At 38.4% G+C, this 15942-nt stretch overlaps 1 protein-coding gene across 6 annotated transcripts in view; it reads left to right on the forward strand.

Moving 5' to 3' along the window:
- The window catches only part of AKAP7 (A-kinase anchoring protein 7), a 157643-nt gene that overhangs the window by 41502 nt on the left and 100199 nt on the right, over window positions 1–15942 (forward strand). For all 6 annotated transcript variants that reach the window (XM_058735277.1, XM_058735276.1, XM_058735280.1 and 3 more), the window contains exon 5: window positions 589–749. In XM_058735277.1, the coding sequence (XP_058591260.1) occupies window positions 589–749 (161 nt within the window). The remainder of the gene's footprint in view (window positions 1–588; window positions 750–15942) is intronic.

Consider the following 15942-nt stretch of genomic DNA (forward strand, 5'->3'; position numbering starts at 1 on the left):
ACACAGAGTAGCCCTATGATCACATAGGTTAAACAGAAATAACAAACTTATGTGGTTGCAGTTGGCAAATATAACCTTTTATTTTTGTTTAATCCAGTTACAGTATTATTACGGAGGCTATTGTAGTTTAAGAGATAATGAAGTGTTAGTAGAGTGCCTTGCAAATAGTAAATACTGTATTAGTACTTTTGATAAGAATTTATAACTTTTCATATAATCTAATAATATAAGCTCTTGTGGTATTAGGTTTTTGGAATATATTATCAGTAATGTTTTTGAGTTGTCCCTGCAGTGTTTCCTTGATTAAAAACTTCTTGTGAACAGTAAAATAGTATTTTCTTTCATGTCTTTAATATAAATTATAATTAAGTAAAGATGTAATTCACTTCTTCCATAGTTTTTATTTAAAAATTAATATTAGTTGTATTTTAATCATACAGATTAGATTTTGAAGTTATTCTTGAGCTCTAAAATAATTAGAACAAATATCAAAATTAACTTATCTTTCTAAAAACTGATTATTTCTTGTTTGGTTTTGTATATCTTATTACCTAATTTATTACTGAAAATTGTATTATCTCTTACCAGTGGTATTGGTGCTCTTTTGGAATTAAAACCATTCATAGAAGAAATCCTCCAAGGAAAACAGTTGATTTTGCCTTTTCAAGGGATTGACACTTTTGGAAATCAGGTTGGATTTGTGAAGGTGGCAGAAGGAGATCACATAAACCCACTTTTGGAGATAGCAGGTAAAATGAACAGCAACACATCCATTTGAAATCTCATCTGTTTAAAGAAGCAATCTTCTCCCCATCCCCAATTCTTATAATAGAGATTTTAACCTTGGGGAGCCATTGTAACCTTACTTTATAAGTGAAACGCTTCAGTATCTGCTTGTGTAGTTACGAGCCAAATAAAACACCTGAAAGTTATCTTGATTTTTTTTTTTTAAGTATAGTTGACATACAGTGTTCCATTTGTTTCAGGTGTACAACATAGTGATTTGACAAGTTTATACATTATGCTCTGTTAACCACATAGCTGTAGCTACCATCTGACCCAATACATCGCTATTACAGTATCATTGACTGTATTCCTTATGCAGTGCATTTTAGTCCCATGAATAACTGGAAGTCTATCTCCTACTCACCTTCACTCATTTTGCTCAACCCCCTACCACTTTTCCCTCTGGCAACCATCATTTTTGTCTCTATTTATAGGTCTGATTCTGCTTTTTGTTTATTCATTTGTTTTGTTTTGTTTTTTTGGATTCCACTTATGAATAGAATCGCATGGTATTTGTCTTTCTCTGTCTGATTTATTTCACTTAGCATAATACCCTTTAAGTCCATCCATGTTGTCTCAAATGGCAGAATCTCATCCTTTTTTTGTGCCTGCGTAATATTCTATTTTATATATACCAGTCTTTCTTCTCTGTCTACCGATGGACACTTAGGTTGCTTCATATTTTGGCTATTGTAAATCATGCTGTAATAAACATAGGGATGCATGTATCTTTTTTATTAGTGTTGTTGTTTTGGGGTTAATACTCAAGCGTGGAATTATTGAATCATATGGTGTTTCTATTTTTAATTTTTTGAGGAACTTCCATACTGTTTTCCAGAGTGATTGTACTATCTTGATTCTTTGACCTGAGGATATGTTGATTCTTGGCTATCTAGAAGGTGGTGGGTTGGACTCAAGGACCTGCTAGGACAGTCCTAATCATAAGTCTGAAGGGTTCCAGTGCTTTTCATGACATTTGACATACACTTGGCATTTAATAAGTACCAACTGTGTGAATAAGAATCACCAATTGCCTATTCAGAGGCTTGTGGGCATTGTCAGCCCTGTTCCAGAGAGTCAGCACCTTTTTCCTTTGTACCACATTTTCCCCCCTTCCTGAAGGTTCTACTCTCTGAGCAGGTCCATTGGTGATGTTAGAAGGTCTCCTATCCGTTGAGAACAAGTTGCTTAGTACAGCACAATTGAAAGTGTTTAGGGAAGTATAAGCAGAAAATTACAAAATCTGGATGGATGACTTTTGAGTTGATCCAGAGACTTGTTTGGGTGTTAGTCTACATGCTTTAAAAAATTTTTATTTGCATATTCTGTCATATCATTTCAGGTCATTTCATTTCAGGTTTAGTGATTTTTGGTTCGTAACACACTCATCATTGGTCCATGCTTGTTTTGCTCGGTATACCTATCTATCCATCTGTCATCTATCTACCATCCATCCATCCATTTAATTAATTAATTAATTTAAAATGCTTATTTTTGAGAGAGAGAGAGTAGTAGCAGGGGAGGGGCAGAGAGAGAGGAGGACAGAGGATCTGAAGCATGCTCCATGCTGACAGCAGAGAACTGTATGTGGGGATCAAACTCAGGAACCGTGATATTGTGACCTGAGCTGAAGTTGAATGCTTAACCAGCTGAACCGCCCCTTCATCCATCTATTTTAAAATGGTATCATAATCACATGGGAATCCACCACCAAATAAAAAGCACAAAACAAAATCCATAAAACAAATGCTAGGACATTGGCAGTAATCTAATTGTATTATCCTTTTTGTCAACGCATCCCATGATTGTCCTTCATTTAAGCTAACCATCATCCTGAAGCTGAAGTTGGTGTTTATTATGTCCTTATATTCTCCCAAAGTGTATGTTCAAGTGGTTTTAACCTTATAAAAAGGTTATCATGTATATGATTTTTTGAGACATACTTTTTTCTTTTTACTTAATATTATATTGCTGTTATGCAGTTTTATAGTTGCCTATTCAAAAGTACATTTCTTGGGGTGCCTGGCTGGCTCAGTCTGAAGAGCACGTGACTCTTTATCTCAGGGTCATTAGTTGGAGCCCCATGTTGGTTATAGAGATTACTTAAATAAATAAATAATACAAAAAACCTAAATACCCCCCCCCCAAAAAAAAAACCCACAAAAAACAGAAGTACATCTCTTTTAGGGTTAAGGGAGGCATTGAGGATTAAGTTTCATTTCATTGTTGGTTAAGTTTTCTTTTGTGAAGCAAAGGACATATAAACAAACATGCAAACAATATTTATGAGTCAAGAAGGACTTAAAATTATTAGTTGGTCAAGGAGAAGGCAACTCTGACAGTTTTGATAGCATAAAGCATTTGGGAACCACTGTCCACAGTTAGCAACTTAATCTGTTCTTCCTAACTGCTCTGGAGAAAATGCTAGATTTAGGTTTTTTCTTTTGTAATATAAATTTCTCTGAGCTCAAGAAACATTTCTAACTAGTCATTCATTCATTGTTCTTTTAAATAATTCAATGGGTGCTTGCAACATTGAGAATTCCATCCATTCTTAGCAAATATTCTCACAAAGGCGGTTTCCAGTATTGGTGAAAGATCCATTGTATGCCGAGGAATGTGAAATCTTGCCAGCTTTAGTATGAGTATGAGCCGAAGGGTTTTGGTTTGTCATTTTAGGAAAGGCCACTGCCCCTGTAATTCCTTTCTTGATGGGAGAGACTGTTGCTTGAAAATGTATATACTTTTCCAAAATTTAAACAAAACATTACAAAAATGGAAAATAGAGGGGGAATAGCATTCTGTCCTCATGTAATCAATGTTTGTTATACTTGCTTTTAATCTCTTGTGCATATATTTTACTGTTGCTTTTGATTATAGTTTGTATGCACTGGTATAAGAAATCTAAATACTTAAATATGTGTATGGAAAATTTTCATTGAAGTTTTTAGTTGGAGCACTCTATATATACAGTGTTCAGATAGACTGTTCAATATATGAAATTTTTGTCAGTATTTCACTTCATTAGATTTATTTTGACAAAAATGCCTCAGGATTAGTATTGTTTTAGTCCAACAGTATCAGTAAATAATGTAATATTTGTCTTTGTGTCATATTTTATAGATGATTTATTCAAATAATACATTCCAACTTTTAAAAGAATATATTCCATTGACCAGGCCATTACATTTCTTAACACTGTGCTAAACTATGCATATGTATATGTCTATACAGGAGTTTTAAAATCTTTTTTGTTCAGAATACAGAGCTAGATGCCCTTAATAGAAAGGAGAATTTTTAGAGAAATTTAATTATTAAAGTATTGATAAAGAAGTTTAAGTACATGTTCTGAAGTAAAACCAACTTGAAAAGTAGTTCAAAATTGTAATTCATGAATAGCGTGATTTACCTGATTTTCATAGAGTTTTAAAATTTACAAGTTAATAGAACAAATTCTTAAAATATTACATAGTTGTTATAAAAAAGAGGACTGAATTTTAGACACTAACACTTGAAGTCATTGCTGAAAATTTTGCAAGATAAAGAATAATTTAGAATTTTTAATGTGTAAAATTGAAGAAAATTACTGTACATTTTGAATTAATACAGTCTGAATATATGTGCTTTTGCCATCAGTACTTGAATTATACCCCTGGATCTGCTGGCTACTACCCGTTATTTCTGGGAGGCGCCTAGTGGGCCGAAAGACCAAGCCTATGTTTGCACACTGTGTCCTTGTAGGTTTATGGCGATAGCTGCTTGAGGAAGCTGGTAAGACGTGTGGCATCAGAGCTCTGAGTGTCAGCTTCCTATGTTGACCTTGAGAAGTCCTGTTTTTCCAGAATAAAACAGCACCTTCTCCTTTCTTAGCAGGACACGGTAGCTCATAGAGCTAAGAAGATACTGAAAATTATGCATTTTTGTGGCACTTCTCCACATCTTACAATGCTGAAATTGCACTGAAAAGCTTTTTGTGTGGAAGTGAATATATGATTTTATTAATTTATTTCAGCAAAATGTAATTTTGTTAAGATATGTATTAGATTGAGAGATTGCTAAAAATGTAGCCTGCTAGAACTATAAGAGTTTTTGCAAATCTCTTTTTTTTTTTTTTAATGAGGAAAGTGCCCCTGGTTAGCATGTGAAAAGACTCCAAGTGTATTTATCTCATATAAAGAAGAGTGAAAGGTTTTAAGGATATTCATTTGAACGTTAAGCTTTCTCTTATGTTGTCACTTCCCCCAAAAGATGGAGAGCATATGCCCTGTGTTTTCTGCTCCCTGTGGGGATTCCGCTTGGTTGCTGGCATCTTTGAGCCTTTCTAGGCTGCTCTATGACCACATGAAATCTTGGACTTCTAACCACCACAGGCAGTGGGCATCCTTCCCCTTCATGGCCTGGGTTAGGCTGTCTTCAAAAACATCAGAACACCGTAGCCACACTTCATTTAGAGGAAGCAAAGACCAACTTTTCTCCCCACTCAGGATGAATGGCAACCCTGCACCACTGACGACCTTCAGAGCCTCTGTTGCATGCCCCACCTCATGCGCAGGCTTCTGTAGATACAGCCCCCCCCACACTTCCTGCCCCTTCTCCTTGCTCTTTTACCCCTTTCCACTGTCCCCGCAGGGGAGGGAGAGTGTTTTTCCTCCTGCCCTCCTGGATTGTCCTCCAAGGACCCATAAAATTAGACTGACAAAAGGTTAACAAGAAAAAAACAAGGAGTTTATTAATGTGTGCAGTACATATCCAGTGGAGAAGCCTCCATGAAGAGTAGCTCAAAAGGATGGTTGGGGCATCTGGGTGGCTCAGTCGGTTAAGCATCTGACTTCAGCTCAGGTCATGATCTCATGGTTCATGAGTTTGAGCCCCACGTCAGGCTCTGTGTTGACAGCTCAGAGTCTGAGTCTGCTTCGGATTATGTGTCTTCATCTCTCTCTGCCTCTCCCATGCTCACACACTGTCTTTCTCTCTCTCTTTCCAAAATAAATAAACCTTAAAAAAAAGGGTGGTTAGAACTTGGGCACTAGAGCATCTTAACGGAAGAACAGTTACTTTGTAGAGAAGTGATAAGACAAAGGAAGAGGTTTTAGGCTTTCCAGAGTGGTAAATTGTGGGAAGGTAAGTATGTGCGAGACTCTCATGAAGTAAGGTGTGTTTGTAGAGGTCCAGCTTGACCATAAAACTTTCCTGGGAGAGGGGATTTGGGGCAGTTTCACTTTTTAGAAGTGTCTGCTCTTAGATAAGAGAGGCTCTGGGAAGTTTTCTTTCTACATATGCTGAGTCTTCTTTGCCTCTAGCTCAAAGTTCTTATGCCAAAGTAGCATCTTTTGGGGTGGCATATTCTGGTTCCCTCCATCTCCTCTTTTATTTTACCTGATTATCTGTCAAACACTTAAATGGATTTACTTTGTGCAATTATTCTAATCATTTTACAGACATTAGTTCATTTAATTTTAACAACTCTATGAGAGAGGGACCATTATTATCATCCCCATCTTTATAGGTAGGGAAACTAAGGCATAAAACAGCTAAATAATTCGTTAGTAAGTGGTATAGCCAGGACTCAAATCCAGGAAGTCTATTTTAAAAAAAGTGTTACTATTATTGTTACTCTTATTCATTATAATATATGTGTGATATATAATGTCCATAAAGAAGAGTATTTGGGGGGCACCTGGGTGGCTCAGTCGGTTGAGCGTCCGACTTCGGCTCAGGTCATGATCTCACAGCTTGTGAGTTCGAGCCCTGCGTTGGGCTCTGTGCTGACAGTTCAGAGCCCAGAGCCTGCTTTGGATTCTGTGTCTCCCTCTCTCTCTGCCCCTAACCCACTCACATTCTGTCTCTGTCTCTCTCTCTCAAAAATAAATAAACATTAAGAAGAGTATTTGGTACAGAACAAATGCTCACTCAAGAAATGTTAGTTACCATTATCAACATCACAGCATAGTTTCCAAAAGCATTTTTTAATTGTGTGACTGTATTTTTATTTTATTTATTTATTTATTTATTTATTTATTTATTTATTTGCTTATTTACTTATTTATTTTAACGTTTATTTATTTTTGAGACAGAGAGAGACAGGATGAACAGGGGAGGGGCAGAAAGAGACAGAGACACAGAATCTGAAACAGGCTCCAGGCTCTGAGCTGTCAGCACAGAGCCCGATGCGGGGCTCGAACTCACGGACCATGAGATCATGACCTGAGCCGAAGTTGGACGCTTAACCGACCGAGCCACCCAGGCGCCCCTGTGTAATTGTATTTTTAAATGATTGTATAATATGTCATTGCATCCTAATTTATTTTACTGTTCCCCTGTTGTTCGACATCCTCTTTTATTGAGGAATAATTGACATATGAGATTATATTAGTTTCAGGGTTTACAACATAGTGATTTGTTACGTACGTGTCTATTGTGAAATGACTAGACAGAAAGTCTAGTTAATATTCATTACCTCACATAGTAACAGATTTTTTTCTTGTGATGAGAACTTTTATTTACTCCCTTAGCAACCTTCAAATACCAATATGGTATTATTAAGTATAGAAACCATGTTGTACCTTATATCCCCTGACTTATTTATATAATAACTGGAAATTTGTACTTTTGATTCCCTGCCCTCATTTTGTCCACCCTGCACCAGAGTCTGTGTTCTTCATCACTGTGCTAGTTACGCTGTAAATTAGCAACTGGACTCCTAGTTTGCGGTAGCATCCCCTTGACCTTCTTGCCTTAGCTGATCTGAGATTTGCTAATCTGAGATCACAGCTTCCTCTGGGTGAAGGCTGCTCCTTCCACCACATGCCTCACACCATGAGGCCCAGAGGTCATCCGTTTTCTCTCCGTTCTCTGTTGCTTTGTCCCCAATCTGCCCTCATGCGCAATCCTTATTGGTGGTTCATGCTGTGGAGTTTTGTCACCCTCTATCTACCTCTCATTCTTGCTGTTGTCCAAATATTTCCTCTCACTTGTTGAGCACTTTGTTTCCTACCTCACGCTGCGACCCTTTCTTGCAGCACCATGAGCACAACCATCTAACCATCCTGGCTCAGAGTGAGCCGTGGAAGTGGAGTCTGTTGGGATTGACTTTGCATCAGTTTCCTTATTTGTAAGATGAGCATGATAGTAACTGTTCTCAAAATAGGATAACGTACATGAAGTGCTTCGCGCAGTTCGGCACATATACAGCGGTAAATAGACGGTGGCTGTTATCATTACTAATAATGGTAAGTCCTACCCCTCCACCCCCCTGCTACCATCACTGTTACTTTTCTTAAGATTCCGTGACTTCTTTGAAGGTAGCCTCCTCCACTCATACTGTGCTCCAGCAAGTTCGTAAGTACAGTGAAACCTTTGGCTATTCACGTGCCAGAACTACTGTAAGACTGTAAATTGGACAGAGCTGTCTATCACCCTAACTTCCCACCCTTCAGGCTATTTCACTTTCTCTCCATTTTTACTCATGCTGTGGGACCCCACTGAGCCCTCTTGTTTCCTCTTCCTGGCCAACATGTTTTATTCCTTCTTAAACTGGTCATGGCTTCATGGTGCATTACTCTGTTGGTAGCTCTTTCAGGTGCCCTGTCTTCTTGTTCTTCTGTTTTGTGACCGGTCTGGCAAATACCAATGGTAGATCAGTTCAGTCATTCGCTTTTTTACCCCAACAACCTGGGCAAATTAAAATCCAGACTCCTTGGGGCACCTGGGTAGCTCAGTCGGTTAAATATCCTGCCTTGGCTCAGGTCATGATCTCACAGTTCTCGAGTTCAAGCCCTTCATCTGGCTCTGTGCTGTCAGTGCAGAGCCTGCTTCGGATCCTCTGTCCCCCCTTCTCCGCCCCCTCCCCCCTCCCCCGCTCGCATGTGTGGTCACGCTGTCTCAGAAATAAACAAACGTTACAATAAAACATTTAAAAATAAAATAAAATCCCGACTCCTTGCTTGGGTCCACAGTGTCTCTCTGCTGGTGTCCTGTCTCCTGTCTCGTCGTGGTTCTCTCATCTTGCCTACCGTGCTCACGTGGTTATGCTGCTTTCTCTCCAGTACTGGGACTCAACGAGTTCTTTCTTGCCATGGAACTTTTGCAAATGTATGAGTTAACCCTCCATTTGGACCTTTTCATTGTTCAGCTCAAATGTCACCACCTCAGAGACCATTTCCCTTTCCTCTGTAAAGAGTCTCCTCATGAGTAAGTTCTCTGTCATTGTACCTGGTGTGTCTCCTTCGCAGATCTCATCACCGGTTATAACAGTGTAATTTTGTTTGACTGTCTTCCCTGGGTTAAGCTCCATGATGGCAAGGACCATGACTGTTCTGTTGACGGTTATTTACCTAGTACCTTCTAGAAAGCGTGACACATAACAGGTGTTAATGAGTAGTTATCAAAGGCATGGGAAAATGAAGAAAACATTTTCATGTCATGTATATTGGTTCTCCTGCAAGTGTAAGTTTTCAAGACTCAGCAGCGTCCTGTTGACAGGCCACTTCTCCTGCCTTTCTCTTGTCCCCTGTCACTGCTCCAGGCTTCTGTTAAGTTCCCTTAACCTTCTGCCCTTCCCTCCACAGACAAAACTGAGGCTGGGACCTACTTCATTTGTTCCCTGTACTTAGTAAACCTGCTGCTGTGTTTGGCTTTTTAAGCCTCATATAGTTTTAGGAAAAGATGTATCTTCGGTCTATTTTAGACTAATGTCTTCAGCTGTGTTCTTGATCTGACACTTCAGTCTGGAGATTGCTTTACTGGTTCCTTCCTCTCTCTCCTGTACTTCTGTATTTTCTACCTTTTTTTTTCACTGGTTCATTGCCCTAACTTTAGTATTTTGTATACGGTATAAGGCAAGGGTTTCACTTCATTCTTTTGCAATGTGGATACCCGGTTTTTCCAATACTACTTGTTGAGAAGACTGTCCTTTCCCCACTGAATGGTCTTGGCATTCTTGTTGGAAAACATTTGACGATATACAAGAGGGTTGATTTCTGGGCAGTCTTTTCTATTCCATTGGTTTTGTAGGTTTGGGTTTTTGCCAGTGCCACACTGTTTTACACCAGTATAATTAACATGCAGTGTTGTATTAGTTTAGGTGTACAATATAGTGATTCAGCAGTTCTGTACATTACTCGGTGCTCATCATGATAACTGTACTCTTTAATCCCCATCACCTATTTCCCCCATCCCCCCACCACCTCCCCTCTGGTAACCATCAGTTTGTTCTCTAGAGTTAGTGTCTTTTTCTTAGTTCGCCTCTATGTCTCTTTTTCCTTTGTTCATTTGTTTCTTAAATTCCACATATGAGTGAAACCGTATGGTATTGGTCTTTCCTGACTCACTTTGCTTCGCATTGTATTCCCTAGTTCTATCCATATTGTTGCAAATGGTAGTATTTCATTCTTTTTTAATGGCTGAATAATATTCCATTGTATATGTACACCACATCTTCTTTACCCATTTATCTGTCGATGGACACTTGGGCTGCTTCCATATCTTGACTATTGTAAATTATGTTGCAATAAACATGGGGATACATGTATCCCTTTGAATTAGTGTTTTTGTCTTTTTTGAATAAATAGCCAGTAGTGTGATTACTAGGTCATAAGGTAGTTCTATTTTGAACTTTATGAGGAACCTCTGTCTTCCACAATGGCTGTACCTGCTTGCATTCCCACCAGCAGTGCCAGAGCGTTCCTTTCCCTTCACACCCTTACCAACACTTGTTTCTTCTGTTTTGATTTTAACCATTCTGACAGGTGTGAGCACACTGTTTTGATTACTGTAGCCTTGTAGTAAATTTTGAAACAAGGAAATGTGCGACTTCTAGCTTTGTTCTTCTTTATTAAGAATTTTCGGCTAGGGTCCCTTGAGATTTCATATCAATTTTAGGATGTTGTTTTCTATTTCTGCACAAAGCGTCATTGGAACTTTGATAGGAATTGCATTGTCTGTAGATCACGTTGGGTAGTATTGACATCTTCACAGTATTAAGGCTTCCAGTCCATGAACATGAGATGTCTTCCATTTACTTTGTTTCTTCTTCCGTTTCTTTCAGTACCATTTTGTAGTTGTTAGTCTTTTGCCTCCTTGGTAAAGTTTATTCCTAAGTATTGTATTATTTTTGATACTATTGTAAATGGAGTTGAGTTTATTCTTAATTTCTTAATTTCTTTTTCAGACTGTATAATTGATCTTTTATAGGACTCATTTCAAATGTCATTTCCAAAATGAAGGCTTTTCTGATTTCTTCAAAATAGAACTGACCACTTTCTTCTCTAACCTTCCCTATATTCTGTATATAAATGCTTATCTACTGTAGAAACTACAGTAGTTCATTGCATTTGATTGTTTAAAATCGATGTTTCTCAACTAGAGTGAAAGCTTTTGGAGGGAATCTTTCATCTTTGGGTCCCCAGAGCCTGCTATTTAATAGATATTCAATAACTGTCTTTTATTTTTTTAATTTTTTTTCCAATATATGAAATTTATTGTCAAATTGGTTTCCATACAACACCCAGTGCTCATCCCAAAAGGTGCCCTCCTCAATACCCATCCCCCACCCTCCCCTCCCTCCCACCCCCCATCAACCCTCAGTTTGTTCTCAGTTTTTAACAGTCTCTTATGCTTTGGCTCTCTCCCACTCTAACCTCTTTTTTTTTTTTTTCCTTCCCCTCCCCCCATGGGTTTCTGTTAAGTTTCTCAGGATCCACATAAGAGTGAAACCATATGGTATCTGTCTTTCTCTGTATGGCTTATTTCATTTAACATCACACTCTCCAGTTCCATCCACGTTGCTACAAAAGGCCATATTTCATTCTTTCTCATTGCCATGTAGTATTCCATTCTGTATATAAACCACAATTTCGTTATCCATTCATCAGTTGATGGACATTTAGGCTCTTTCCATAATTTGGCTATTGTTGAGAGTGCTGCTATAAACATTGGGGTACAAGTGCCCCTATGCATCAGTACTCCTGTATCCCTTAGGTAAATTCCTAGCAGTGCTATTGCTGGGTCATAGGGTAGGTCTATTTTTAATTTTCTGAGGAACCTCCACACTGCTTTCCAGAGCGGCTGCACCAATTTGCATTCCCACCACCAGTGCAAGAGGGTTCCCGTTTCTCCACATCCTCTCCAGCATCTATAGTCTCCTGATTTGTTCATTTTGGCCACTCTGACTGGCGTGAGGTGATCTCTGAGTGTGGTTTTGATTTGTATTTCCCTGATAAGGAGCGACGTTGAACATCTTTTCATGTGCCTGTTGGCCATCTGGATGTCTTCTTTAGAAAAGTGTCTATTCATGTTTTCTGCCCATTTCTTCACTGGGTTATTTGTTTTTCGGGTGTGGAGTTTGGTGAGCTCTTTATAGATTTTGGATACTAGCCCTTTGTCCGATATGTCATTTGCAAATATCTTTTCCCATTCCGTTGGTTGCCTTTTAGTTTTGTTGGTTGTTTCCTTTGCTGTGCAGAAGCTTTTTATCTTCATAAGGTCCCAGTAATTCATTTTTGCTTTTAATTCCCTTGCCTTTGGGGATGTGTCGAGTAAGAGATTGCTACGGCTGAGGTCAGAGAGGCCTTTTCCTGCTTTCTCCTCTAGGGTTTTGATGGTTTCCTGTCTCACATTCAGGTCCTTTCTCCATTTTGAGTTTATTTTTGTGAATGGTGTGAGAAAGTGGTCTAGTTTCAACCTTCTGCATGTTGCTGTCCAGTTCTCCCAGCACCATTTGTTAAAGAGACTGTCTTTTTTCCATTGGATGTTCTTTCCTGCTTTGTCAAAAATGAGTTGGCCATACGTTTGTGGGTCTAGTTCTGGGGTTTCTATTCTATTCCATTGGTCTATGTGTCTGTTTTTGTGCCAATACCATGCTGTCTTGATGATTACAGCTTTGTAGTAGAGGCTAAAGTCTGGGATTGTGATGCCTCCTGCTTTGGTCTTCTTCTTCAAAATTACTTTGGCTATTCGGGGCCTTTTGTGGTTCCATATGAATTTTAGGATTGCTTGTTCTAGTTTTGAGAAGAATGCTGGTGCAATTTTGATTGGGATTGCATTGAATGTGTAGATAGCTTTGGGTAGTATTGACATTTTAACAATATTTATTCTTCCAATCCATGAGCAGGGAATGTCTTTCCATTTCTTTATATCTTCTTCAATTACCTTCATAAGCTTTCTATAGTTTTCAGCATACAGATCTTTTACATCTTTGGTTAGATTTATTCCTAGGTATTTTATGCTTCTTGGTGCAGTTGTGAATGGGATCAGTTTCTTTATTTGTCTTTCTGTTGCTTCATTGTTAGTGTATAAGAATGCAACTGATTTCTGTACATTGATTTTGTATCCTGCAACTTTGCTGAATTCATGTATCAGTTCTAGCAGACTTTTGGTGGAGTGTATCGGATTTTCCATGTATAATATCATGTCATCTGCAAAAAGCGAAAGCTTGACTTCATCTTTGCCAATTTTGATGCCTTTGATTTCCTTTTGTTGTCTGATTGCTGATGCTAGAACTTCCAACACTATGTTAAACAACAGTGGTGAGAGTGGGCATCCCTGTCGTGTTCCTGATCTCAGGGAAAAAGCTCTCAGTTTTTCCCCATTGAGGATGATGTTAGCTGTGGGCTTTTCATAAATGGCTTTTATGATCTTTAAGTATGTTCCTTCTATCCCGACTTTCTCAAGGGTTTTTATTAAGAAAGGGTGCTGGATTTTGTCAAAGGCCTTTTCTGTATCGATTGACAGGATCATATGGTTCTTCTCTTTTTTTTTTATTAATGTGATGTATCACGTTGATTGATTTGCGAATGTTGAACCAGCCCTGCATCCCAGGAATGAATCCCACTTGATCATGGTGAATAATTCTTTTTATATGCTGTTGAATTCGAGTTGCTAGTATCTTATTGAGAACTTTTGCATCCATATTCATTAGGGATATTGGCCTGTAGTTCTCTTTTTTTACTGGGTCTCTGTCTGGTTTAGGAATCAAAGTAATACTGGCTTCATAGAATGAGTCTGGAAGTTTTCCTTCCCTTTCTATTTCTTGGAATAGCTTGAGAAGGATAGGTATTATCTCTGCTTTAAACGTCTGGTAGAACTCCCCTGGGAAGCCATCTGGTCCTGGACTCTTATTTGTTGGGAGATTTTTGATAACCGATTCAATTTCTTCGCTGGTTATGGGTCTGTTCAAGCTTTCTATTTCCTCCTGATTGAGTTTTGGAAGAGTGTGGGTGTTTAGGAATTTGTTCATTTCTTCTAGGTTGTCCAATTTGTTGGCATATAAGTTTTCATAGTATTCGCTGATAATTGTTTGTATCTCTGAGGGATTGGTTGTAATAATTCCATTTTCATTCATGATTTTATCTATTTGGGTCATCTCCCGTTTCTTTTTGAGAAGCCTGGCTAGAGGTTTGTCAATTTTGTTTATTTTTTCAAAAAACCAACTCTTGGTTTCGTTGATCTGCTCTACAGTTTTTTTAGATTCTATATTGCTTATTTCTGCTCTGATCTTTATTATTTCTCTTCTTCTGCTGGGTTTAGGCTGCCTTTGCTGTTCTGCTTCTGTTTCCTTTAGGTGTGCTGTTAGATTTTGTATTTGGGATTTTTCTTGTTTCTTGAGATAGGCCTGGATTGCAATGTATTTTCCTCTCAGGACTGCCTTTGCTGCATCCCAAAGCGTTTGGATTGTTGTATTTTCATTTTCGTTTGTTTCCATATATTTTTTAATTTCTTCTCTAATTGCCTGGTTGACCCACTCATTCGTTAGTAGGGTGTTCTTTAACCTCCACGCTTTTGGAGGTTTTCCAGACTTTTTCCTGTGGTTGATTTCAAGCTTCATAGCATTGTGGTCTGAAAGTATGCATGGTATAATTTCAATTCTTGTAAACTTATGAAGGGCTGTTTTGTGACCCAGTATATGATCTATCTTGGAGAATGTTCCATGTGCACTCGAGAAGAAAGTATATTCTGTTGCTTTGGGATGCAGAGTTCTAAATATATCTGTCAAGTCCATCTGATCCAATGTGTCATTCAGGGCCCTTGTTTCTTTATTGACCGTGTGTCTAGATGATCTGTCCATTTCTGTAAGTGGAGTGTTAAAGTCCCCTGCAGTTACCACATTCTTATCAATAAGGTTGCTTATGTTTATGAGTAATTGTTTTATATATTTGCGGGCTTCGGTATTCGGCGCATAGACACTTATAATTGTTAGCTCTTCCTGATGGATAGACCCTGTAATTATTATATAATGCCCTTCTTCATCTCTTGTTACAGCCTTTAATTTAAAGTCAAGTTTGTCTGATATAAGTATGGCTACTCCAGCTTTCTTTTGGCTTCCAGTAGCATGATAAATAGTTCTCCATCCCCTCACTCTCAATCTAAAGGTGTCCTCAGGTCTAAAATGAGTCTCTTGTAGACAGCCAATAGATGGGTCTTGTTTTTTTTATCCATTCTGATACCCTATGTCTTTTGGTTGGCACATTTAATCCATTTACATTCAGTGTTATTATAGAAAGATACGGGTTTAGAGTCACTGTGATGTCTGTATGTTTTATGCTTGTAGTGATGTTTCTGGTACTTTGTCTCACAGGATCCCCCTTAGGATCTCTTGTAGGGCTGGTTTCGTGGTGACAAATTCCTTCAGTTTTTGTTTGTTTGGGAAGACCTTTACCTCTCCTTCTATTCTAAAGGACAGACTTGCTGGATAAAGGATTCTCGGCTGCATATTTTTTCTGTTTAGCACACTGAAGATATCGTGCCAATCCTTTCTGGCCTGCCAAGTTTCAAAAGAGAGATCTGTCACGAGTCTTATAGGTCTCCCTTTATATGTGAGGGCACGTTTATCCCTTGCTGCTTTCAGAATTTTCTCTTTATCCTTGTATTTTGCCAGTTTCACTATGATATGTCGTGCAGAAGATCGATTCAAGTTACGTCTGAAGGGAGTTCTCTGTGCCTCTTGGATTTCAATGCCTTTTTCCTTCCCCAGTTCAGGGAAGTTCTCAGCTATAATTTCTTCACGTACCCCTTCAGCACCTTTCCCTCTCTCTTCCTCCTCTGGGATACCAATTATGCGTATATTATTTCTTTTTAGTGTATCACTTAGTTCTCTAATTTTCCCCTCATACTCCTGGATTTTTTTATCTCTCTTTCTTTCAGCTTCCTCTTTCTCCATAA

The sequence above is a fragment of the Neofelis nebulosa genome, chromosome 6 (genome assembly GCF_028018385.1).
Source record: "Neofelis nebulosa isolate mNeoNeb1 chromosome 6, mNeoNeb1.pri, whole genome shotgun sequence".
NCBI classification, from domain to species: Eukaryota; Metazoa; Chordata; class Mammalia; order Carnivora; family Felidae; genus Neofelis; species Neofelis nebulosa.